Source organism: Cinclus cinclus, chromosome 4 (genome assembly GCF_963662255.1).
Source record: "Cinclus cinclus chromosome 4, bCinCin1.1, whole genome shotgun sequence".
NCBI lineage: Eukaryota > Metazoa > Chordata > Aves > Passeriformes > Cinclidae > Cinclus > Cinclus cinclus.
The window spans coordinates 57,613,035-57,638,890 of record NC_085049.1 but is presented as its reverse complement, the minus strand read 5'-3'; the positions used below and the strand labels follow the sequence as shown (position 1 = coordinate 57,638,890).

General features: G+C 55.0%; 3 protein-coding genes across 6 annotated transcripts; all 3 read right to left on the bottom strand.

Moving 5' to 3' along the window:
* Positions 1-299: 299 nt before the first annotated feature.
* On the bottom strand, positions 300-2,644 carry PDXP (pyridoxal phosphatase). Its single transcript, XM_062491326.1, has 2 exons — positions 2,068-2,644; positions 300-1,812 (listed from the first exon to the last, which is right to left on the bottom strand). Exons 1-2 carry the CDS (start codon positions 2,642-2,644, stop codon positions 1,487-1,489), a joined length of 903 nt encoding a protein of 300 aa, XP_062347310.1. The 3' UTR covers positions 300-1,486.
* A 1,111-nt stretch (positions 2,645-3,755) lies between these two features.
* SH3BP1 (SH3 domain binding protein 1) lies at positions 3,756-13,521 on the bottom strand. Its single transcript, XM_062491325.1, has 18 exons — positions 13,303-13,521; positions 11,492-11,534; positions 10,000-10,104; positions 9,540-9,616; positions 9,158-9,269; positions 8,984-9,060; positions 8,481-8,616; positions 7,776-7,844; positions 7,306-7,396; positions 6,864-7,006; positions 6,653-6,764; positions 6,476-6,557; positions 6,107-6,187; positions 5,883-5,999; positions 5,336-5,427; positions 5,025-5,154; positions 4,737-4,852; positions 3,756-4,346 (listed from the first exon to the last, which is right to left on the bottom strand). Exons 1-18 carry the CDS (start codon positions 13,362-13,364, stop codon positions 4,015-4,017), a joined length of 1,977 nt encoding a protein of 658 aa, XP_062347309.1. The 5' UTR covers positions 13,365-13,521; the 3' UTR covers positions 3,756-4,014.
* A 3,501-nt stretch (positions 13,522-17,022) lies between these two features.
* Positions 17,023-25,822, bottom strand: GGA1 (golgi associated, gamma adaptin ear containing, ARF binding protein 1). Of its 4 annotated transcripts, none has more exons than XM_062491321.1 (18): positions 25,705-25,822; positions 25,294-25,378; positions 24,925-25,000; positions 24,211-24,309; positions 22,866-22,989; positions 22,286-22,386; positions 21,131-21,211; positions 20,591-20,728; positions 20,361-20,442; positions 20,054-20,161; positions 19,632-19,787; positions 18,827-18,891; positions 18,510-18,688; positions 18,282-18,385; positions 18,102-18,197; positions 17,715-17,884; positions 17,362-17,472; positions 17,023-17,189 (listed from the first exon to the last, which is right to left on the bottom strand). In XM_062491321.1, exons 1-18 carry the CDS (start codon positions 25,733-25,735, stop codon positions 17,079-17,081), a joined length of 1,917 nt encoding a protein of 638 aa, XP_062347305.1. In that variant the 5' UTR covers positions 25,736-25,822; the 3' UTR covers positions 17,023-17,078. The 4 variants fall into 4 exon arrangements, with proteins under 4 accessions (XP_062347305.1, XP_062347306.1, XP_062347304.1 ...); XM_062491322.1 differs by having other exon boundaries at positions 18,282-18,381; positions 18,518-18,688; XM_062491320.1 differs by having other exon boundaries at positions 18,102-18,385.
* Between the last annotated feature and the right edge of the window lie 34 nt (positions 25,823-25,856).

Genomic DNA, 25,856 nt, shown 5'->3' with positions numbered 1-25,856 from the left:
GGGGTGCATTGTTCACTGCCCCAAGTGAGCTGGCTGCCCCATGCCACAGCCCCACCAGCCACCTCCAGCCGTCCCTGAGGCACCAGTGATCCAGGAAACAGCAGCTCAAAGACACTCAACCACACCACCCACCTGTCTTGTCGACCCAGCAGCACCCCCTTGAGTGAAGAAAGGTCTTGCCATGTCCTCACCTGTGAGGGTTCAAAGATACCAAGGGCAGTTTCATTCTGATGGGACCATGAGTGAAAAAAAGAGGTCATTTCCAGCCTATGTTCACACTTTATTATGTACAGAGACACAGTGAGTGTAAGAACATCAACATGGGACATGGACAGTAAGGGATGCCCAAAGACACTGCCTTCTGTCCCCTTGGTGCAGTCAGCATAATTTATACAAATAATACAATATTTGAACAATAAATAAGTTTGATAAATTAGATCAAGAAATTAAAAAACCGTAGAAAGACAAAGCAGCGAGGAATGATTTTGAGGACTGTGACACATTCACAGCAGTGACAACACCATCACCATCTCACCTGCACACCAGCAGCTAGAGCACAGACCCCCATCAGCACTTTTCTCTCACTGTACTATAACAAAATCCAACTGAGAAGGGGCAACCAGGGAGAGTCATACAGTTCACTAGTGCTGTGTTGTCATGGTCTAGGAGCCCTCTGTCCTTCACAAGCCTCTTCAGAAAGGGTGCTTAAAAACAAGGTACAACTGCAGACTCACTGTGCACAGTCACAGCTTGTCTGTTTGGCACAGGAAAAAAACCCCTCAAACCAGTCTTGTCTGTCCTTCAGATGGACACTGGCACAGTTATTAACTGGGTCAGGGCAGGCGGGTAGTGGGGGAAACATCACTGAGGAATAGGGGAGAGAAGAGATGAGGCAGTGCTCTCTTTCGCTTGTGGGAGGCAGAGATGCTCTCATTCACATTTCCAGAGCTCTGGCACACTCCTTCCACATGCCCTGGCACTGAGAGACACCAGGTGGGTGACAATGCCAGCCAATCCCCTGGCAAGAAGGGGTGCCACAAGGTCTGCAGCTCAGAAGTCAAGAGCTACAAGTCAAAGGACAGCAGTAAAAGGCTGTTATCCAAGGGAAAAGACTGGTTATCCAAGGGAAAAAATAATACTAAAACAGCCAGTCCTGAACTGCTGCAGGAGGAGAGGCCACACAGACACCGATTTGACACCCCCCCCCCCCCAGCAGCCTCAAGGCTTCCAGCTCTCTCCTAAAGATACTGGCAGCTGGTAATGAGGGAGACAAGGACTCTGTCCATCATGGATAGCTCTCAGCAGAAAGGAGTCAACTTGAAACTTGTCCCCTCCGGCCAATCCCCTTCCCATTTTGCCCCCGAAGAAGGATGTTGACAAGTGAATAAACCAGGAATTGAGGGAATAGGGCAGTGAGAGAGAAATGGGAACAGATGGAAATCTGGGATGGGGAACCTGACCCCTCTGCCCTCACATGTACAACCTGTTACTCATCCAGGCCTGGTATCAAGTCTGCAATACTGTCCACATAATAATTGGGCACCAGATCCTTGGCAGCGGCGCTGTCGCTGGCCATGTAGGCCTGCGCCTCCTCCAGGCGGGAAACGCCTGTCAGGGTGAGAATGGTTGCAAGGCCGCAGTTCTTGCCGAAGAGGATGTCTGTCTCCAGACGGTCTCCCACCATGAGGGTGCGGGATGGGTCGACACCAAATCGCTCCACGATGCAATCAAACATGTACGTGTTGGGCTTCCCCACCACCAGCGCCTTGCGGCCCGAAGCCGTTTCCACCGCGGCTGTGAGGCTGCCAGTCCCTGCAGGGAGGGAAGGAGGAGGAACAGAAGTAGCCGCGGGAAGCTCAGCACCCAGGGTCCCGCCACAGGATAAGCAAGCGGGATGCTTGGCAGCACTGCTTCGGGAGCCGGCAGGGACGCGCCAGGGTATCCCGGCTCGTCCTGCCGCTCAGGGAACCGCCCTGCCCGCACCTGGGACGGCGAACCCCACCCGAGGCCACCCCCCGCCACCAGCCCCTTCCCCCCGGGGCGGCGCGGGACGGGGCGCGGGCTCACCGGGAGTGCGCTGGCCGTCGCTGAGCGGGTGCCAGGGGTCGGGATCGGTGGCCACCAGCAGGCACTGCGGATCGCGCAGGTAGCCGCAGGCTTGCGCCAGCTTGGCGAAGGTGAACTGGTCGTCGTAGCCCACCAGGACTGCGCGCACCGGCTCGCCGGGGGCCGGCTCGCCCTCGCCCGCCAGGCGCAGCCCGGCGTCGCGCACCTCGCCGCGCAGCCCCTCGCCGCCCAGCACGAAGACGCGGCCGGCCCCGCTCCCGTTCCCGTCGCCGCCGAGGAGGCGCTGGCGGAGGAAGAGCGCGGAGCAGAGAGCGGAGCTGAAGACGTGCTCGGCGCGCACACCGCGGAAGCCGAGACGTGTGAAGCGCCGCTCCAGCTCGGCCACCGAGCGGCGGCTGTTATTGCTGACAAAAAGGGCGGCCTTGCCGCTGCGCCGCAGCCGCTCCAGCAGCTCGGGGGCGCCAGGCACGGCGCGCTCTCCCGCCCACAGAACGCCGTCGCAGTCGAAGAGCAGCCCCTGCGCCGGGCCCAGCACCTCCCGCAGCCCCGCGCCGCTCAGCCGCCGGCAGCTCGCCATGCCGCCGCCGCAGCCCGCCGGCCGTCCCGTCCCGCCCCGCCGCCAATCACCGCCCACCGCCGGGCCCCGCCCCGTCGCACAGCCAATCGCCGGCCCCCACCCCCCGACCGCCACCAATGGGAGACCCTGACGCTCCCAGGGGCAGGGCCGGGCCGAGGGCCGGCCCCCAAAGTGATGGCGGCGAGGAGGGGCCGGGGACAGCCCCGGGCGCGCTGCCCATTGGCTGGAATCGCCGTGCCCGGCCAGCGCCCCCCGCCATGCCCGCGCAGCCGCAGAGCGCCCCCTGCGGGCCGACGGGGCCTGCGGTAGCGCGGTCGCCATTACGGCCCGGCCCCGCGCTTCCGCCGGCCGTGGGTGCTCGCCGCGCTCCCGCCTCCTTTCCTCCCCGCTGCCGCCCCCCCCGGGCTGCACTCTCCAGCACTTCAGACCACCAGGTGTGCCCTGCTCACACCGGCCTGCGACCTCGACACCACCTTTTCAAATATTGGCAAAGTATCACAGAACCACTTAGGCTAGAAAAGCCTTCTGACATAATCGAGTCCAGCCAAAGACCGAACACCGCTATGTCAACCACATCGTGGCACTGAATGTGCCACATCCAGTCCTTCCTTAAACACCTCCAGGGACGGTGAATCCACCACCTCCCTGAGCAGCCCATCCCAATGTCTAATGTGAAAAAGTTCCTGCTGATGTCCAGCCTGAATCTCCCCGGTGCAGCTTGTGACTGTGTCCTCTTGTTGCCTGGCAGAAGAGGTCAGTCCTCACGTAGCTACACTTCCATTCAGGGGGTTGCAGAGAGTGATCAGGTCACCCCTGAACCTCTGCTTCTACAGACCAAACAACCCTAGCTCCCTCAGCCACTCCTAATAGAACATGAATTCCAAATCAATCTATCTAATCTATCTATCTATCTATCTATCTATCTATCTATCTATCTATCTATCTATCTATCTATCCATCCATCCACCCATCCATCTACCTATCCATTTCTGTATTTATATATATATCCATCCATGTGTTCCTGGGGCAATGCATTTTAAGGCAAGATGGGGCTGGGATCATGGCGGAGCATCCATCTGCAAATGCCCATACTGGCCCAAAAGCTGGGGGATCTGGGCAGGGATCTGGCCCTTTGATGGTGGCTGGGCTATGGCAAGGACATGGTGGTGTGGGGAGGTGGAGACTGAGATAGGAGAGTGAGAGAAGGCAGGCAAAGCATGCCAGGTGGTGTGAGCCAAGGGAACAAGGTGGAGGATCAAGAGATGCTGTCCCTCCGGCCACCCTGGCATTTTCACAGCACCTGCTGGGTCCCAGAGAGATACCAGATCCCATCTCCCTGACCTGTGATTCCTCCACGCCCCTCACCCTGTTCAGTTTTCTTTGTGCTGTCCTTCTGGGGCTGATGTGGCCAGGGGGCTTCCTCCTGCAGGCAGCGGCTGCCCCTCCTCTGTGGTTCCTGGCACACAGTCCATGGCAGCCGCCGTGTCAGCCTCACCGGTGCAAGGCTTGGGGGATAGCGGGGCATCTCGGCTGTGGCGGGGTGCTGGCTGCGGAGGGAGTGGCGGCGGGACGGAGGGGGCTCGGCTGAGCACCATGCGTCGTGGCAGGGCTTTGGGGCTGGCTGCCTGGGCAGGAGCTGTGCTCCGGGGCTGTGTCACAGGCGGTGGTGGCATTGTAGGTCGGGCTGGAGCTGGGCGTTTGCCTGAAAAGAAAGCTGAGATGGGCTGGGGTCCTCTCCGAAGGGCAGAGGGGGCTGCAGACAAATTCCCCCTTGCTCAGCTCCTGTCCTGAGGACACAAGTGCACACCAGCTTTTCTGGGGGCTTTTTCCTCATCCCTTCACAAAGGGCCATGAGCTTTGACACCTCTTTACTAGAGGTGTTCAACCCAGCACTGGAGGACATACTGTGTCCATGCCACAGTCCCATCTTAGCTGGATCCTGGCCATGCTGCCCTGGCCAGAGGCCTTTCCCCTCATTCGGTGACAAGGACAACCCTAGTGCCTACTTGTGTGGGGAACAGCAGGATGATGACTAAACCACAGGAGGTGGCATTGCAGGGTGTAATTTCCCAAGCATCTGGAGCACCCTAACCTTTGCGGGTGGTGGTGTCAGTCATCGTCGGAGCTGGTGGCCCTGCAGCTTCAGGAGATGGCCTGGGCTGTGCTGGGGATGCCAGTTGGGACCTGACCTCGGGGTCCCTGGAGGTGCTGTGCAGAGAATGGGGAAAGTCAGGCTTTGGTTGGGCATGGTGGTCCTGGCTGCGAGGCACCTTGCAGCCACCTGTGAGGGTATGGCCCTGACAAGGGGTGGGAGGGAGGGGGGGGACGTGGGGAGAGCTGGGACAGCCAGAGCCTTTAGCTCCCATCCCATCACACTTACGCCTCTCCATCCAGAAAGGTGGGGGTGCTGGCTGGAGGGGCTGCAGGAGTTGGCTCTTCCACTGGGGCAGCCTTGCAAAGTCTGGTGTTTGTGGGCAGCATAAACATGCCCGAGACATTGAAATCTACCTCTGGGAGAAGAGAAAGGAGGAGATCCTGTAAGGAAACACTTGCCACCCAGAGCAATGACCCCACAGCAGGGACCCAGAGCAGCCTCCTGCTTCTGTCCTCCTGGAGATGGAGAAATGTTCCTTTCCCTTCCTCTCCCTATCATTCTCTGCTGTGACCCACCAAGTGATGCCCTGGCCCTACCTCCAGGGAAGAGAGTGTCCACGTTCTGGATGAGGGCTTCCACCACAGCCTGGATGGAGGAGACTGAGGCCAAGTCCAGTTGCATGGGGTCTCTGAGAGACAGGGGTGGAGGAGGCATCAGAAAAAGGGTTTGGGGGCATTAATCCCAAATGGGTTTTTGTGTTCATTCTGCAGGGGTCAGGGTCTGAAGGGAAGGCAGCCCAGCCAAGGGCCATGGCAGCGTGGGTGATGGGCCTTTTTCCCTGTCCTGGGGACCCTGGGTTGATGTTGGAGGCCAGTGTTGTAAAAGCCACCTATGCCACAAGTGCTTTGGGTTTCAGCCCGCTCCTCTACTACTTTGCAGAGCGGCTAATTGGATATGTGCTTGGTGAGGGGACATACAACCTGGGGAGCATGGGAACAAAGGACAAGACTTGAGGATGGAAGAGGTGTAAGTGCTTTAGACCAGCCTGAAGGCAGCTGGATCAGCTTTTGCCAGGCATTTGCCTTCAGGACACCCCAGCTGGGACTATGGAGCTGCTTCCCACCCCTTCAAACCAGACCTTACCCTGTGCTCTGCTGCGACCACAGCAGGTTTGGGCCCAGCACAATGGCAATGTTGCTGGGGGTCATTTTATTCACCTCCTGGTGTTCAGCCAGCTTGGCTAAAAACTTGATCAGATACCTGTGGGGTGAAAGGAGGGCAAGGGTTTAGTAGGTAGGGATTTGAGGAGGGAATGGCTACCCCTGGTGATTACTTGGGGCTGAGGAAGCCCTGTTTAGATAAAACACCTCAGATTGTTGTAGCTGTCCTGGGGCAGGCGGCTGCAGGTGTCTCGCAGGCTCTGGACACGGCTATCAATGTCCTTCAAGCTGTAAGAGAGAAGGAGGAGCAGAGAGCTCAGCCTGTTCCCTGTGGCAGGGAGGGACACAGTGGACAAGGAGGAAGGGCAGTTGGCTGCTCCACGCAGGCCATCACCCTGGAGATGGAGATGCCCTGCTTTACTGGGCAGTGAAGGCAGGCATCCACAGAGGCACTGTGTTCATATCTCCCCAAATGAAACAGAGCACCCCTGCTCCAAGTGCTGGGAAGGATGGAGGGGCTTGACTGGGGGCTTTCTGAGACCTGCCAGGGATTTCCTCCCCAGTGCCTGGACCCACCTGGCTGCTTTGACCCATTCATCATAGAGTTCGAAGGTCATCAAAGGCTGGGGTAGCTCCCGCAGGTAGGATTTCAGTGCACCTGGGAGGAGAGGGGGACCAGTGGAGCTGATGGCAGCTGAGGGACGGCAGGGACTGCCCAATCATGTACCCCCAGCTTGCCTTGCTGGCACTCACCAGCCACAGCGTGGGGGTCTGAGTAAAACTCCTCCAGGGCATTGGAGCCGCTGGCCAAGCTGGTCTTCAGCTTCCTCAGCACTGAGGCGCCTGCTGCCAGCCGGAAGAGTCCCTGGGGATGGGATGGAAAGGGAAGGGATTCATTTTGAGTTTGGGAGGAGTGCATTTGGGAGGGGAGAAAGGTGATGAGGGGGGCTGGAGCATTCCCTACCTCCTCCTTCATGCCGGAAGCCAACAGCATCATGACACAGGCTTCGATGGGAAGTGCAATCTCCCGGCCCAAGCTCTTGAGGTGTGTCTCTAGGGACACACCATAGTACCCTGCCACTGGGGAGTCTGTCGTGAAGGAAGGCTCTGGAAGAGGAAGGAAAATGTCAAGAGGGATGGTGGACACTGGGACCATCCAACATTTGGCCATGGCTACATCCGGCTCCAAGCCAAACTTGGCTGGCTACAGCCAAGAGGCAGAGAGGCAGAACATCCAGCATCCCCAGTCCATGTCAAGCTGCTGTCCCCAACCTACCAGCCCAACATGGTAGCCAGCAGCAGGTGTAGGGAGGGAAAGTGAGCCTTTTCCAGCTTTGCTGGCCACACTTGTGTCCCCCGGGCTCAGCTGCAGCCCTTGCCAGGCTGCATGGAGAGCCAGAGGGTACCTGTCTGTCTGTGGCTTTCCCTCAGCTCTGCTAGAGCTGAATCCAGAGATTCCAGTGACTGCCGGTGGTACTGGGCTTGGATTTCCAGTAGCTGCCAGACAGGGGACAGGCAAACAGCATTCAGTTGGCACCAGCTCCTCTCAGAGAGGTGCCCATTCCCATTGCATCCACATGAAGACAAAGCAAAGAGGGAGCTGCATGGGGAGCCCACCTGGGGTCCATGAGACTGTGTCTGTAGTAAGGGGTAGAGGGCAAATTGGAGAGGGGTATCAAGACAAGCTGCTTGTTTGCACTTGGTGCTAGTGGTGACATTAACTTGCAGTGCCTGGAGCAAGGCCAGCTATAGGCTAATTCCTTGATCTGTCCCCTGCCCTGCCTGGGGGCATTTGGTGTAGATGGGGGAAAGGTGGGCTCAGACACTATTGCAGTCGATGTTCACACACTAGGGAGAAGCGAGACAGAGGATTTACTTTGATGATGTAGCTGGCGTAGATGTCCTCTTTGGTGGAGAAGTGATAGAGGTCAGCCATGTACTCATCCTGGGAAAGGAGACACAAAGAAGAGCAATGTTTCACCCTCTCCCTGGCATGCGAGGAAGAGGAGACACCTTCATGAATCCTTTTCATCTGGTCTGTGAGTGGCCTAGACAGGGTCTCTGGGTGCAGTGGGGCTTTCTCCTTGCTTCCATTCGCTGTGTTTGAGTAGTGGCAGCAACCTGCCCCATGATCAAGGTCCTGGCATGAGTGGCTCAGAAACAAGAGGTCTCTGCACCTTCAGCTCCAGTGAGCTCATGAGCTCTGCCAGACGAGGTGCTGGGCTTTTCAGAGAAACAGGGCAGAAGTGGAGAAAGTTGATGTGAAACTTCCCTGCCACCCACAGCAGATCCTAGCTCAGTTGGTTCCCAGCCTGAGGGGACCCCATCTGCTCCCTGATTTAGTCCCTGGAGCCTCCTCTCTGCAGCAGCTTGTGCTTTAAATTCCTTTGCTCTTTTTCTTCCCTGGGCTTGGGCCATCTCCCTGTTTCTGCTTGAGGGGCCCATTTGCTTTCAGAGGGCAGGACATGCTGGCTGGCTGCAATCTAGCTCAGTGTGGGGTCACCTCGGACAAGACTGGAGGAGGGGAGCAGGCCTGCAGCCCTGGAGCTGACCCATAAGGGAGAGCAAGTGACCATCTCACCTTGCACTGCTCCACCTTCCTCTTCACCTCCTCCTCTTCTTCCTTCAAGACCTCCAGTTTGTTGGCAGCAGAAGATGCCCCTGGGCCAACACCAGCTCCAGTGCTGTTACTGGAACTCTTGGCAGCTTGGTTCAGCCTTTGCGGTGGGAAAGAAGAGGCACATTTATGATCTCAGTGCCAGGAATGCTGGGTAGAACAGGTATGCAGAATTCCAGAGAAATCTGGCAAGGGCTACCACAAAAGGCAAAAGTTGGAACAAGGTGATCTCAGTGTACCAAGCGGCACAGGGGCACTTTAGCAGCAGAGCTGCGCTTCTCTCTGGTGCTATGGAATCAGCATCTGAGTCCAGAGCAAGATGCACCTACAGAGAGGAGCTAGCTGGCTGCTCCTGAAGAGCTATTGAAAATTGACTCCCCAGGGCAATTATCCTCCTCTCTCCCCCAACCTGTCTGGGGGCTGTGCTCTGTATGTCGTGGCCCCCAGGGCTGCAGTGTGCCCCATACCGGCTCTTGATTGTGTTCCAGTCAGAAATCAACTTCTGGAGGGTCTTCTTGCGCTTCAGGATAATGGGGAGCTCCTCCTGGGGGAGAGAGGGCCAGAGTGAGTGGGGAAGGCCTGGGGACACAGGAAGGAGTGGTGAGACTGGAGAGTGGAGCCAGTAGGGCAGCTAGGACTACCTCACTGAGCTTGTTGAGTGGCTGCAGGACGTAGTGCTCCAGGGCAATCTCAAACTCAGCCACAATTTTGGCCAGTGAGCTCTGTATGCAGCAACTCATCTCCAGGGCTTTCCTGTGTGGCACAGAGATGACATGACTGCAGGCTGGAGCCACGCCCAAGATCCCCACAGTACTTGTAGTCATGTGGGACACTGAGCCAACCCCTGACCCTACTCTGCAATGGGAGGCTGAAGGTGCTGGCTGTCCCTTCTCCCAGTGCAACACCAGTGTTTGCTCTGGGGACATGGTTTGAGCCATGGCAGCCCCTGGGCCAAGACAGTGTCACTACCAGGATCTGGCATCATTTGGGGTCACCCTGGCACTTTCTGCCACCAGTACTTACCCAAGGCTGGACTCTGTGTCCAGTTCTTTGAAGCTCTCAGCCATCGCCATGGACAGAGCCATCAAAGGCAGCTTCTTCTGCATAGAGCCAAGGATTTGGGAGAGAGGTGGTGACACCACTGAGCCTGGCCACACTGTGGTGCTCCTCACCACAGGCCACCATGGGTGCCAGAATTCATGGGGGTTTGGGAAGAAACATAGACAACAAGGACTTTGGAGGGTTATTCAATGCAAAGACGCTATCTCTCTTTTAGCAGTGTCCCAAATTAGTGATGACTGAGAGCGTTGCCCTGCTCTGCTCATCCCAGGCACATGCTGAAGGCTGACAATGGGATCTGGCTTGGCATAGCTTTGGGTCACTCTTCAGCAAAGCTGAAGCAAAGCAGGGGCCTGGCATCCCTGTTCCTGGCAAGGGACAGAGCTGGGGTGAGCACAGGCTGCACTGGGAAGATTTTTCTCACCACTCGCTTGTCCATCTCGGAGCCACATTGTCCCTGCAGGCAGGCTTGGAGCCTCTTGGACACACTGTGAGCTGCTCGCTTGGCTGGCTCAACCCTCTGCTCAATCTGTGGGCAGAAAAGTGGGACTGGGTAAGCCATGGGCACCTTGAGGCCATTTTGCCACTACCCCGCCCTAGGTGAGGATGGCCTGCTGTGCAGGCTGGGTTTTGGTAGCAGGGGGAAGGTGGGGGCATGGAGGTGGCTTCTGTGCAAAGCTGCCAGAAGCTTCCACCATGTCTGGCAGAGCCAATCCCTGGTGGCTCTGAAGATGGATGTGCTGCTGGCCAAGGCTGGGCCACTTAGAGATGGTGGTAATGCCTCTGTGAAAACATATTTAAGAAGAAAATCAAAACAAAGTGGGAACACAGGGTTTTTTTTAGCCAGAGAAGAGGAGGAGGTGAGAACATGTGAGGGAAACAACACGGAGACACCAAGGTCAGTGCAGAAGGCGGAGGAGAAGGTGCTCCAGGTGTCAGAGCTGAGATTCCTCTTCAGGCTGTGGTGAGACCACGGTGAAGCAGCTGTGCCCCTGCAGTCCATGGGGGATGCAGAGATCCACCCACAGCCCATGGGGAAAGTGCCCATGCCAGAGTGGGGGATGCCTGGAGGATGCTGTGATCCAGTGGGAGACCCAGTGTAGACAGAGGGCCCCTGCTCCCAGGCTGGAGCAGCCTGTCCTTGGAGGACTGCATCCTGTGGAAGACTGACCCATGCTGCATCACTTTTGGGAGGACTGCTGCTCATGAGATTTGGAGCCACACTGGAGAAGTTCACAGAGAACTGTTTCCCTTGGAAGGGACCCCACAGTGCAGCAAGGGAAGGACTCCTCTCCCTGAACAGTGGAAGATCTCAGGTGATGAACTGACCAAAACCCCCATGCCCTGTCCCCTATGCTGTCAGTGGGAAGGAGGGAAGGGCTGGGGGAAGAAAAGGTGTTTTTAAGGGCTTGTTTTACTTCTCATTAACCTCCTCAGATTTTGTCAGTAATAAATTGATTTTATTCCTCTAAGTCTAGCCTGTTTTGCCCTTGGACTGTTTTCTCCTGTCCTTATGTCAACTCATGAAGTCTTCATTAACTTTTTTTCTCCTCTGCCCAGCTGTGGAAGGGGAGGGCGACTGAACAACTTTCATGGGTGCATGGTGTTTGGCCAATGTCAAACCACGACACCTTCCCAGCATCCTGCCACAGCCTGGAGCATCTGCTCCAGTGAAAAGGAAGCACAACTCCTGGTCAGGATTCATCCCTCTGTGAGCAGCTGGGAAAGCCCTACCTGGTAGCAGGAGCCTGCCAATCCCTTAACACCATGGTCCTGAAATCCCCCTCCGGCACGCAGGCAGATCCCAGCCCTATGACTTGGACATGCTGGCAGGGTGAATGGCAAGCAGGAGCGGGGCAGGTTCCCACACCCAGGCACAAGCAGACACATGCCTGCCAGCCCAGCCCATGCCTCACCTGCAGCAAATCTTCAGACAGGAGCTCAGTTGCTTCTTGGGCTCTGCAGAGGAAGGAGAAGGAACCATCAGCAAATGGGGATGACCTCCACCCAGCTTTCTTGGAAAGGCAGGCCCTTATGCATCCTACCCGCCTCTCTTTGGGCTTCTGGGAGCAGGAGACACAGGCTATAGCCTGGACCATCAGATACAAGACTATGGAGCCTGGGAGAACAAGAACAGCAGGAGCAGGGCAAGGGAGCCAAATTTGCTGGCTGGTGGACACCCGATCAGACAGGGTTTCCAGCTCAGTGTACCTCAGTCAAAAAGTCCAGATGTGACCTGTGTTTTTGGAGTCAGAGTGTTTAGTGGGGCCACAACAGGAGCAGGATGTTTACTGCCCCTGACTGCCCATCTGTTCCCTGAAGGTGAATCCAGGGCAGTGATGTTGCAGTCTGGCACACTGAGTCTTTGCAGGCCAGGGTAGTCAGTGGCTGTGGGGCCACTGGTGCAGGAGCAAGGGTATCCCTGTGGTCAAACTGGGGTCCAAGACCAACACCAGCTCCTCCAGAAATGCCTACACAAACCCAGATTTCTGTGGTTCTGCTCAAAACAAAATTCAGAACCCACCATCCACCATGACCCTAAAACCTCCCCAGTAGAGGAAGCCTTGCTTCACAGCCTGCTATCATTTGCTATGTCCCAGGAACCCTGTTTGATTTCCATCTGCTGCTGCTTTTTCACCAGTTCACATTTCTCTCTTTTCACTGCCTGCCAAAGCCAATGTGGGATGAGGATGTGGAGCTGCAGGAAACGTGGGTGGTTTGGTTGAAGGCAACCAAAATCATGTGAGGTCATGGTCTGCAGAGGAGAGGCTCTGCAGCAGGTGAAGAGCTTGCTCTTGGACTTCACAAGCTGCTTGAGACTTGCCTGCCTGGCATTAAGCAAAAGGGAGGTGCATCTGTCATGGAGATGAGAAATCTTGAGGGAAGAGGGATGTGAAGGAGCATTGTGCTCCATTCCAGAGAATGCAAGGAGAGAAAGAGGCCACCAGCATATAGGAGCTGCTTCCCTGTGGTTGATTTGCTGTGCTGGCTGAAGGACCTCAGTGGTTCAGGGGACAAGCTCAGTCCCACCTAGCCACCTAGTGCTGGGAACCTGCAGAGGTGGCAGTAGGAAAGGGAGTGAGGGGGCTGGGCAGGGAGGGCCCAGCCCTGTAATTTCAGTTCTGGGTTTTGCAAGGCGAGAGCTTTGGAAAGCCAAAGAGAAAAAGAAGGAAATGGCAGAGGTGGGACAGGGACAGAGGGTTTTGTTTGAAGCTGTAAGTCCTCCACGGGTCCACCCAAGGAGCCCTGGTCCTCTCCTTAAAGGGCATTCTGGGTTGCTCACACTCCTGGGCTGTCTAGAGCTATGCAGGGTATTTGGTTGTTGTGGTGCACCCCAGACTCAGCAGGGAGGGCAGGTCCCAGCCTGATCACCCTCCTGATCATTGCACAGCCAGGGGCATGTGGCTGGAAGGTCCCTCCCCATTGCCCCACTGCCCCACATTCTGGTGAAGCCAAGCTTGGGAAAGTCCTGTTTCCTGGTGAATTGCAGTACCTGTGGGCCCTGGGAGAGGTAGCTGGGCTTGAGGATCATTTACTGCTGAGCAGCACCAATGCAGCCTTCCCAAAGCCCCTCAGCTTGTGCTGAAGATGCTCTAAACCCTAAAGTTTTCCTTCTCTTTCCCCTTTTCTCAGGCTGCCAGCACTGGGAGGTCACTCCAGCCCCAGCACAAGCTCTCCAGGACCCGCATTCCACTCCCTCCGGTACTGGTAGTGGAGAAGTCCTTACCTAATGGTGGTGTTGGGATGGGACAGCTGCTGGCGCATCCGATTAAACTGTCTTTTCATCATCTTGAGAGGCAGGAAGAGCCCACAAAAGCTGCTCTGCTTGGCTGTACGTGCTCAGCTCCGTAGTTCTTGGCATTGGATGCCTGCAGCCCCTCTTCTCCCCAGAGCCACTTTGCTTTTCCCAGAGGACCTCTCCTTCCTTACTCCTCTTCCTCCTTCCCTCGTTCCCTCTTTTTCACTTTCCCCAGCTGGTCCCCTCCCTAGTCCCTCCCTGGGGATGCCCTGCCTGCTTTCTTTTCCCCTCCCTTGAGCTCCTTGCTCATTCTCCTTTTCTGAGCTTCCTTCCTCCTTTGTCCGCCCCTCCACCGCAGATCAGGTAAGAACAGTTCAGAGCTCCAGCTCCGTTCTATGTTCCTGTCACCACCCCACAAGTAAAAATAACTTCAGCCCAGCCTTAAAGGGGAAATTTTATTACAGCTTACACAAAACAAGGCAGGACAAGCACATGCCGCTGCCGAGCCCGAGTGAAGGGCTCACGCTCTTTCTTGCTCTGTCTCAGCTGGGATGGTTCCCCTTCCTTCCCGTGCCCACCACCAGCTGTGCCACAGGGCAGCACCGTGCCGGTGCCAGCTGGCTCTGCAGTCCACACAGGGCGCCTGATGTACACCCTGCCCTACCTGGTCACCCACCTCTGCCAACACTCCTCAGCCACCTCTCCATGCTCACGGGCGCAGCTCCACCGTCTTCCCCCTTGCCGTGACAAAACCAGCAAAGCACAAGCAGCAAAGCCACCCTTGCACCTCCGCCTCCACCTGCACTTCTCACCCTGCTTTCCCTCCCGGCCGTGGCTGAGGCTCTGCGGAACCAGCACGAAGCTGCGGCCAGCGGCTGCTGCCTTGTGCACTGGGGAGGTCCCTCCCCCCGCTAGCAGAGTTCCTCCGAGCCGGGGCAGCAGCACCCGCAGTTGCGCCGGGACCGCAAACTCCCGGTTCTCAGACTCGGCTATTGCCTGCTTTCTGCAGAGCTGCATCAGAGCTCGTCTCCCTTTTTTTTTTTTTTTGTCTTTTCTTCCCCCCCTTTTTTGTCGAAAAACGTCCACTTCACACCACCATGACTTTAGGTCCTGACCCTATGAGATGTAAATTTCACCTTATTTCTGGCTACCTGCAGATAGAACTTTCCACCTGCACTAAGAGAGAGCAGAGGTAGCTGTTGGTTGGGTTACATGGCTAGCAAAGGAAGCAGCAAACCAAGCTAAAATGAGAACCGGTCAGCTCATGGGGAGAAGAGACAAGCAGCAAAGGAAAACAAGGCCAAAGGGCCACTCCATCTGTACCCTGAAGCTGGAGGAGCAAAAAAAAATTGAGGGTTGCTAGGCTGTGCTTCTTGACAAGGGTCAAGTCTCCAGTTACTATATAGCAAAATGGTGCTGGCAGTTCTCAAGTGGTTATGAGATGACAGAACACCACTCCCTCCCTGCCCAAAATACCAGGCTGCTCTAAACCTCTGGCAGGGAACATCTGATGCCCTACCATCGAGCCCTGGGTAACAGGCAGTTGCTTCAAGCCTGTTGCAAAGATGCAGTGAAGTCCCCCCAGATCATCACTGGCTGCATCAAGGGGTGGCTAGGCCATTCCTTATATGCAATATCAGAGCTGCTCCCAGCCCTGGGCTGCTGCTTGTCCATTGTACCCTGAAGTAAAACTGCCTCATGGAGCTGCTTCCAAGTGCTGCTACCAGCAGTGAAGCTGCAGTCATGTGAGACACGGCAGTGAGCTCAAGCCCTGCCTTCCCATGGGCTGTAAGGCACAGATTCCTGTCCACTGCCTCTCCGTGGAGCACGAGGGAAGTGGGCAGCACCCAGTTCACAGCCTGCTGTGAAGTGACTGCTCTCAAAAAAGGAATTGAGAACTGCCAGGGAAATTCCACCATCCCTGCTCCCTGATCATGGGAGAAGGGAAATCAATGCAACAAGGGCCTGAGTGACTGAAGGATGAACTATAGGACTGAAGGAGCAGGATTTGAGCTGGGCAGGGTGCAGCGAAGCTCCTCGGGGGTCCAGGAAAGTAAGGGGAAAAATGCATTCCTTAGGTCAAAAGAGAGAGGAGCAGGATCAGGAAAGAACTCTTTATTTCCCATAAATACAGCAGATTCTTCGCGCCGGGCGTCTCATTTTAAATGTTTTCTTCCATTTACAGAATTTTGCACTGAAAATATATACAAGTCTATTCAAGAACCAAACAAGATCTGCAAAGAAAAAAACCCATACAAAACCCTGAAGAGACAGGAAAGGGAAGTAAGACACAGCAGAATCCCAGCATAAAAACCTTGCTTCCCCCTCTCCTTTACTCTGCCCACTGTGCCCAGGTCCAAGACACATCACCTTCACTACCCCGAGCCTGGAGTGCAAGGCACCCTGCTCATCTCCTCCACATGCTTCTTTCTTCCTCTGGCAAGCCAATGCAGAGCACAGCTTGCCTCTGCTTTTTATGATCAGGCCCTCTCCAAACCAGCTTAGGGATGGGAAGCAACTCCCATGGTCCTAAGTCCCACGGGACTGGGGATTGCTTGGGCTGTGCTACCCTCAGTCTCCTCTGTGCCTGCAGATCCCAGCTCTTGTGTCACAGTGATCAGGTGGCTGGGGCGAGCACCTTCCCCGCCACAGGGAGCCAGGCCTGCCCTCAGCTGCAGCAAAGGTGCACAAGGCACAGCTGAACCCTCCCACACCCCAGTGCAGAGCTTTGTGGTGATGAGCTGGGCTCCCATCTCCCAGACTCCCAGCCCATCACTCACTCCTGTGCGAGAGGACACTGAAGAGCTGAGAAAACCCCCAAGAGCTTGCTTCACCAAGCTCTCCAGCCCAGCTGGGGAAAGGAAGTCTAACTGTTGCTTCCTCTCCCAGTCTGCCAGGAGGCTGCAGGGAAACTCAACCCCCACAGCATGCCCCTCTCTGGCCACCATTCCCAAAGCTTGCTATGATAGATAAAGCCTGTGGGAATGGTGTGGGCCTTCCTGCTGTAGGGGCTCAGAATGCCACCTGAAGGGGCTGGGAAGGCACAGGTCAAGCCCTTCCCAGCTCCTGAGGCTCCACCTCTCACCAACAGCTCTGTAAGCAGCTAGGACAGAGATATGTGATGATCACTTCCCCTGACATCCCCCAACCCCCCCCCCCCCCCCCCCAACCAAGGACAGCTGTCTGCTCTGTATCTGGTGCTGAAAGACACCTAGGCTCTGTCCAGCCTTGTTCCTTAGCAGCTCCAGTGTGATCCCACCAGATGGAATCACTGGGGCCCAGCTCCAAAGGAGGGGGCAAGGGGGACAAGAGAGAGCACCATAGAGCACAAAGTAGCTGAAGGGCTGGCAAGTTCAGAGGGGGCAGACAAGGAGAAGGATCTTCCTTTGCTAGACCTTGCCCTGGGCTGAGGTTGTTAAAGCTCCCTGTCCTTGTTCCCCTATGCACCTAAAAGCAGGAAAGCAGGGTTAGAAGAGAAGCTGGACAGACTGGGGAGGGAGTGTCACCTTCAGAAGAGCAGGGAAGGCAACTGTTCACACACATGAAGCTTTCCACTCCACTTCTATTCTTGTGAGATGAACATCTCCTGGCATCTCTGCTCTCCTCCTTGAGGCACGCTCCCTCTGGCCCTTGCCCGGCCATCTGGGGAATCAAGCGTGAGACCCCACCAGCCCCCACCCACCCTCCCATTTCCTCTGGCTGCTCCAGCCCCACAGGGTTGGCTTCCTAAGGAATCTGAAGTGTAGTGCCTGCAACATGTGGCCCTAGAGGTTTCCCCAGGATTCTGGTGGGGGAAACTGGTCCACATCCCCAATTTCATTGTAGGTTTGCTCTCCCATGGTGAAGGTCAGTTTGTACCGTAACCTCACTTTCTCCTGGAGATGGGAGAAAAAGGATAAGCAGTCAGAAGAAGGGGAAGAAAGGCATGAGGCACAAACCATTCACATCTCAGATGTTGCTGAGTGGAGGGAACAGGGATAGGGTAATGAGGCTTTGCCTAAACGCCAACACCAACTTCTGTCTGTGCCCTGGGGACAACGCTCTTACCTTCTGTGGGTTAGCAAGCAGCAAGACTTGGGTGATGGCACTGGGGTGGATGATGGGATTGAATGCTGGCAGCTCCGTGCCTGAGGGAGGCTGTAGCTTCACCTTCATTATCTAGGGAGAGAGTGAGAGAAGAGAGTGACCACATTCCTGAGAGTGACTCTGCAGCCAGAAGCCCTGTTCCTGTACTTGGGATGCTTCCGCAATCTAGCCAGAGGAAAACCTTGTGCTAATCTGAAGGTAACAGAATTGGCTCCCATGCCCACAGAGCTCTCTCCACCCACTCAGTTCTTACTGCAGAAGTAGAATCATGCTTTGGCCCAGTCTGGGGACCTCAACCCCAGCAGATGTCTTACCTTGGGGACGGCAGACTGAAAGACAATATTGCGGATGGGCTGCGGGGCTGTGCTAAGCATAGAAATCACCACCACAAGCACATCAGGCCTCTCAGGCAGGGCATCCTTAGCAAAGTGGAAGAGGACACGGAAGCCATGCTGATCATACACTGTCACAGGGAGGATGCTGCCTGTGGAAAACGCAGGGACAGGCAGCAGTCAGCCAGGAGGGAACTGGCCTGACAGCACCTTTCCCCATCACCCTAACTCCATACAAGAGACAGAGACACCATTCCTCTTCATCCTTCACAAAACCCAACAAGCAAGAAGTTTCTTCACAATCTTCCCTTCCATGTGTGCAGGGTTTGACCCCCCCTATGCCTGCCCCCCTCTTTTTCCCTGGCTCACTTGGTTTGATTGACTCCAGAGGCACAGTGATGTTGGCCAGCGAGATCTCCTGGGGCAGCACAGTGGCAGAAGGCCGTGGTGGGACTGCAGTACTTGCTGCTGGTGTGGTGGCAGCTTTTAGAAGTGTAGCAGGGGCAGGCAGCTCTGAGGTCAGAGGCAGCGTGGGGTTAGGGGGAATACTCTGGAGCACAGGTGGAGCACTGGGATTGTGGGCTGTGGTGCCAGAGTTGCTCCTGTTCTGCAGATCCCTCAGGGTGAGCCGAGGGGCTGGTTGCTGCTTCTCCCTGCAGGGGGGAGAGAGAGCAAGGAGTGGAGAAATGCTGAAATGGAAAGTGCTGAAATGCTGTCCAGCACCTCAGAAACAGAAACAATGGGGAGAGATGCAAGACTGCACTACCAAGTGCTTACCATCGCACTTGTTGAGATTCTGGAGGCAAAGATTGCTGCAGCAGTGTCTTGCCCAGGAGATCCAGGTCATCCAGGCCACTGCTGCTAGGAGATGGTTTGGGGGACGATGCACCAGCATCTGCTTTAACTGGTGGTGTTGCCATGACAGGGGTGATATTGAGCTCATTGCTGTCCGATGACTGTGAAAAGAGCACACAGGAGAGCCCCAAAGCAGGGCTGCATATCAGCACCAACCATTAGATGTGACATGTTTCCCTACCTACATTTGTTGCTTTTGCCACCCTCCCCACTCTCTACTCTAGCTCCCAGAGCATTACCTGGAAGCTGTTCCAGTCACCGCTGTCACTGGCCTGGACAGGATGTGGTGCCGGGTCATTCAGGCCTGCCAGGAGTAAAAGCAAATATGAAGCTTACCTACCAAATCAAGAGCATTACATGTGGCCAGGGCAGAACTGCCAATGTGGCTTCCATCTCTGCCCCCCATCCTTGCATGAGGAAGAGCCAGAAGGGTGATAGTGGCTTTTTTATGTCCAGATAACTTCATTTATAGTTTAGCTCTCACTGCAACGGGCAGAAAAATGAATACTACTGAGCTGACCAGTCTGACTGACCATGTTGTCTACTTGATGCTGCTGTACTCAAAAGCATTTGTCTTAGGAAACAGACACTTGGTCATGCAAAGCAGGACTTAAGAGCCTTCTAGGACTGGTGCCTCACATGATTTCATGTGAACAGTTCTGGAAGTCCCATGCATCTGTTGTCAGCTCATGACTTCAACAGTATGGAGAAAACATGAGGACCTGGGGGTGACCCACCCTTGTGATCCCATCTGGGGACGGCCATTGCATCACTCTTGATTTACCTGCCAGGTCAGTTTACCCAGAGCAAATCAGTGGGCACATCACTACAGGCTCTCTCTGACTAGCCAGGGAAACACCACAGGACTGAAGCTCAGAATCACAGCAGGGTCATTCCCTGCTCTCCCTCTAAACACTAAATGAAGGACACCTCTTTGTCTTTCATTATTCACTTCTACCAGAGCTCTCTCTCTTATTCACGTTCCTGCCAAAAAAGAACTATGCAGAGTCAAAGAATAAAGAGCTTTTGCTCTGGATTTCTCACCTAAAGACATGAGTTCATCATCCAGCAAGGAGACAGAGCCAGCTTGGTCAGACACGGGGACTGCCGAGCCACCTGAAAGAGTGGGCAAGGCTGGGTAGGAAGGGCATGTTGCTGGAAGCTCCAGGCCAGACAGATCTAGAAGTGCTGAGGTGCTGCCTGCAAAAAGAAAACGTTATCCAGTACTTTTGTAGTGTGCTTAGGCTAGCTCCCATCCTTCCTCACACCTCCCTGCTCTCCCTTACAGTTCCCTTTTTTCATGCACCAGTCATATCCACAAGCCATTTCCTTATCTCACCAGCCCTACTCTAAGCTCCTGCAGGTTTCCCCCTTCCATTTCTCTCAATCTCCTCTTACTCTGCAGGAAACCAGCAACAGGGCCTTTCTACTTGACCTTCCGGTCCCTATTCTTCAAGTCTCCTCACCTCGAAGGGGACTGGCCACTGTCTCCCCATTGATCTCTTCTCCCCGTACAAGCTGCTTGTAGAGATTGATCACCTGGGTCAGATTGTCATTGGCTTGCAGAATCTCCGCTGAAAATAAATGTGAAAATAGATAAGAGAGTAACATTTACACCCCAAGCCTGTCTATTTCTTCAAAGCAAGGCCCAAGTTTCTGCAAACAAAACCACTGCAGAGAGCGTTTTCCCCCTTGTTGCTGCAGGCTGCACCAGGGTACATTGACACCTTGAGGGCAGTCTCAGCAGGAATGACAAAGGCCAGGTATGTTTACCTAGAGCTTCATCATTGTCTTCTGTGTCACTGGCGAGCCGGAAAAGCATGGGCCTCATGCGCTCACAGCGCTGGTACAGCTCCTGGGGGAGACAGAGAAACAGTAATGAGGTGAGCAGCCTGCGCAGCAGGATGCTCAGCTGGGTGTGCAAAATAGGCAGGAGGATGAGGGGATAAGAGCTGCCCATTTCTACTAAGCCCAAGAAGGATTCTGGGATTGCCTTTCCTCACCTTCATTAGGTCCTCATTGCTTTCCGTTGTCTCCCCCTTGCTGTAGTTTGTTACCATCTCTGTCAGCAGCTTCACGTTGTTGTTCACCTCCTCAATGGCATTCACCCTCTTGGAGATCTTCTCCATGCGCTTTTGGTCCTGTAGGGGAAGCACATGGGGAAGGATGTCCTAACTTGGAGAGGAGGAAGGCCAGGCCAGCCAACCACCCTGGACTAAAGCCCAGCAACAGTGCCCTCAAAACAGCTCCCACTCCAGTGGAAAACTTCAGGTCATCTCTGGGCAGGAACATGCCAGACAGGGATGGAATTGCTGTAGAACTAGTGCTGCAGCAGGGCTGGGCCACAAAACGCACCCAGAGCCATTCCTCCAAGTAGTCAGGGGATGGCAGAACTCACACAAGGACTCTTTCACAGCTGCTGCAGCCAAATTTTGGGCAGAAGCTCCATATGCCTGCATGAGGTCACAAAGCCAGTCCTCCTTTGGTGCCAACCATCATCACCCAGACCATGACTCCCCAGCTCCCTTCTTCCCCAGTCACACCTCCTGAACCATCTCCTTGATGAGCTTGTTGGCAGCCCGGAGATCCTCAGGATGGGAACTTTTCAGGAGGCGAGCCAGTGTCTGCAAACAAGAAAGTACTACTGAACCCATGCTGAGGGATGGCAGCCAGAGACACTCTTGCAACACTAGAGCCAAGAGTTCCCCCCATCCCAAACTGTATCTGGCAGAGGCAGTGGACAATTCCAACCATTTAGAAAGCCTAGCCACAGGAGCCTGTGGGCAGATCAGGGACCAGGGACAGAAGTGGAACTGGCCTTCCTTTTCCTGTTGTAGTTCTGGTTATGCAAGCTAGCTCTTTCCCTCAAGATCCCCTGCATTCAAAGCCTGCTTTGGCCTTCCCATTACCCAGCATGGAAAGTCTGGAGTGCAGCAGCACTGAGACAGGAAGAAAGCCTGGTTTATACAAGAATTGCCACAGCACTGTAATGGACTCCTACTCAGACATCTTCACACACCTCTTTGTTGGTGAAGAGGGAGAGCTCCCATTTTCTCTCCCTCTCCATAGTCAGGGAACAGTCTCACTGCCTACCTACAAATCCTCATTTGCAGACTCTGACCCATGGAAGCAAACTATATCCCTTGCAACAAACTGGCATCACACTTTTGCTGCAGAATTAGACCCACAGGAGCCCAATACTTGCTTAAACATATCAGCACTGATACTGCAGATGTTTGCCTGAGTGGTGACACAATTCTGTTGGAAAGACAACACAGGAGGGGTCCAGGTGGCTATAAGTGGTTGGGCAATAAGTAGATTGCAGTGCTGGGGCTGGGGAAGAGATAACAACAGCATCATCTGGGGCTGGAATTTAAAACTCATGGCTAGATAACTCTAAAGTCTAGAGAGCTCACAGCAGCAATCCTCCCTGAACCTGCTTGGGCCAATGTCAGTGCCTCACCCTTTGCACCATCCTGCAGCTAAGTGATCCAAAGGTCAAACAGACCCACATGCCCCACTTCTCTGGATGTTTCCTTCGTCATGATTTTGGAACAGACCCTCAGCATTCCTGTGATGCATTTTCTGAAAGACAGCATGAAGGAGCAGGGACCTTGCCTCTCCCACATCAGGGGGACATAAAGTACTGGAGCAGGAAGATGATGCCTATTCTCCCTCTCCCAGCACAGAGCCCTTACCTTGGATTTTTCTTCATCATCAAAGATGATGTTCTTGGGTCGAGGAGGAGGTGGTGGAAAAGGAGCATCATCTGGAAGTTTTGGGTCACATTTCACAATCCCTGCAGTAGAAACCAAAGGAGAGATCAGGAGGACTCACCCACTCAGGGATGGCACTACCACCCAGGTCTTTTTTCCAGTCCAGCTGGGACTGAGAATGTGTGAGGTAGCTCCTGTTGCCCAAGATCCTGGATTATGTTTCCATTCCCCATAAACATCCTCTCTTAGAAAATTCCAGCATAAACTGTCAAAGCACTTGCAGCCCTTCAGCCCCAGACCTTTCTAGTGCCCCATCTCCCATGTGAGCAAGCAGACGTGCCCTCCAACTCAGGAATTCATAACCAGCGACCTCCTCTGCTCAACCAGGAGCCCCAAGGCACCTGCTCCTTCTCCTGACCCTGGTGCTGAGTCAGACTGACAGATGGCCTGGGTCTGAGCAGAAGGAAGGGAGAGCCTGTTTCAGATTTTGCCCAGGCAAAGAAGGGGTGAAGGAAGGCAAAACCATCTGTCCACCTGCCCCTTCCAGACCATTGCCTCTCACCTTGCTTCTTCAGCATCTGGTAGGCTTCTGATATCTTCACCTCATGAGGCAGCCCTAATGTCCAGCTGTACATCAGCTCCAGGATCTTTGACTTCACTTTTTCAGATGTCCGGCTGCCAAGATACTAGAGGAGGAGAGAAGAGGTGGCTTGAAGCTGATCTGAGCCATTGCAAGTCTGGCCTGTTCCTCTCCTTGCCCGCCCAGGAGAAGTGAGACCGCTCCCAATGGCACAAAGAGGAAAGAGAAAGCAAGCAGGAAAGCTCATGAGGGCCTTGCAAAACATCCTATGCTGTGCCTGGTTTCCATCACAGGAAAACAAGAGGTGTGAGAAATGATGCAGCAGCAGTTCCTCAGAGACACACAGAGGCAGGTGGGGAGGCTCAGGCAGGTCTCCTGTCACCTTGTGAAGGGAAAGGTCCTGCAAAAAGAAGTTGCTCAGCAAGGAAGCCCTTTAGGAATGAAGGGACAGCAGGGCTGGGAGAGGCATGGGGGCAATGGTCTCTCAGGCAGGGCCTGAGCAAGGTGAGCCCCAGACGACCACCACCCAGTAGGTGCCATGCAATCATCTTTCAGCCTTCCCACATGGCTCTGATGGGAACACTGGTGGTAGAAACAGTGTCTATGCCACCAGAGACAAGTGGCTTAAGGCAGAGGACATACTCTAGGGTGCCAAGTAAGAGGACTTTAGTATGCTGCTGTCACTGTCCAGGGCTACTCATCATCACAGATCACAAGCTGTGACTGGCAGACAAAGGTTTTCCTTAGTCATATTTAGCCTGTGTTCCCTTAACTCTACACTTGCCGGTGTTCACTGCCTTGACTGAAAAGGGGAGCCTGCACAGCTTGTTCTGCTTCAGGAACAGCAGCATCAGCAGAGGAGCAGGTAATGACTTGGTCCTTCAGACGGACTCACCAGAGCACCACTGACCAAGCCTGGGCTTGCCCTCCAATAATGTCTCAATCAGGTTGGGACACCCCAGAGAGACATGGTCCTGTCAAAGCTCAGGAGGTTCCTGAGCACATGCAGAACAGACAGAGCCCAACAGGGATGCAGGGAAGGTGACTCCAGGCATGCACATGAGCTCAGTAGTCTCACAAGTGCTGGCTGCACCATGTCCAGCTGGCCCTCAGTTTCCTACAACAAGAATCAGCCTGGAGCAGAGGGGTGAAAACACACTTCCCACCAGAAAACTCACCGGGAAACAAGGACTACAGCTCCGACTGAGTGTCCTGTTTCACCCGCATCCCAGTGGGGGTCTGACCTTTCTGCTCAGCCACCACTTTTCCTCAAAGCCCCACTGCCACCAGGCCCCAGTCCCTTCCAGCATGATGCTGTGAGACCCACCTTAGGGGACACCACCTTGATGAGCTCATTGAGGAAGCGGAACTTGCCCACCTCATCGTGGAAGCGTTTGCCACAGCTCTTCATGCAGGACTCCAGCACCTGGGGAGAGGGGCCAGGTGAATCCCGCATGGGGTCAGCAGCAGGATCAGGAGCCAGCTCCTTCCAGCTTTCCCCTCACCAGGTACAGAGCCTGTGGCTACTGTCACAGCAGCACAAAGAGGTATCCCCCCAGGTTCCCTCCCAGGTGGTCAAGCACCCTCCCACAGGGAAGCAAGATTCTCATCTTTTGGGCCAGTTTTTGCAGTGATGGCTGAACAGCCCATCCAAAGGGATACCCTTAAAGAGATCACAAACACCAGGGTTTCAAAGTGTGGATCCACATGATTTAAGAATACTTGAATCCTTTAGGTTGGAAAATACCATCAAGATCGTACAGTCCAACCATTAACACAGCACTGCCAAGGCCACCACAACAAAAGCCAAAAAGCTTCCTATTCAACTTCAACAGGCTATGATCCTTCTAGGAACAAAATCTTTCCAAGTAACCTCTCCTGACTTGTGGAACCACCTTCAGTCCCTCTCCCACCCAAGGGCCCAGATGCTCCAGGGCTTTCTCAGAGGGAATGCAAAGCTTCCCGTGCTTCTCCAGTCAAGCTGGAGCATCTCCACGCCCTGCCCCTCCATCTAGTTCTACCAGCCTGCAGATGTCCTTACCGTGAGGGCCTGGATAGCTTCCCATTCCTGTGGAGACTGGATCTTGTGGGCAAGAAGCCGCGTGGCAAGTGGAGGACTGGAAGGAGTGAGGGGAAAAGAAGTTTGCTGGTTATTGAGAAAAAGCCTGGTACCTGCATTTCTGTCTGGGAATCCAGAGTTGAAAAGCATGTTGCAAGTTGAAGATGCTGATAAGGCATCAAAATCTGAAGGTAACCTTCCATTCATGGACTAAGACCCCCCACATACCTCCACCTTGACAGCCTCCATGCCTATTCAGCCCTTGGGACAATCCCACTGGCTTTTGCTGGGTGGGAAATCATAACCAGGCCTGTGACCTGGAGAAGCCTGGGGAAAGGACAAAGCACTTACCCCTCTAGCTCCTTATTGAGCTGCTCACAGAACGCATTGATACCATCCCAGTCCAGGTCCTTGTTCAGGGGGTTTGTGGCTTTGTCTGCGGGCAGGAGGAGGGGACGATGAGAAAAATAAAAAACAGCAGGCTTCCACACTCTGGAGGGACATCACTGATCCCACTCCCTCCCTGCCAACTCCAGCGAGTGCAGCAGCAGGGGATGGCGTGGGAGAAGAAACACACTCGTGTCCATTCCCCCCTTCCCGTAGCAGTCCTGTGCACAAACTCTCGCCCCCTCCTCCCTGCTGACCCACAGCTCCTCTGCCTCTGGCTCGGCCCTGGGGTCTCACCCGCAGCCCCTCTCCCGCACACCCCTGCGCCACCCCCAGCCCCATTGGGAGGGGAGCGGTGGTCGCAGCCGCACTCACTGATGCGCGCCTCCAGCGTCTCGGGCTCCATATCGGCCGCCCGCGGCTCCTCACCGGGGCAGTGCCGCTCCCCCACCGCCGCCCTCCCGCCGGGCCCGGCGCGGCGGCGCCATGAAGAGTCCCGATCCCTCTGGACACAGAGACCCGGAAGT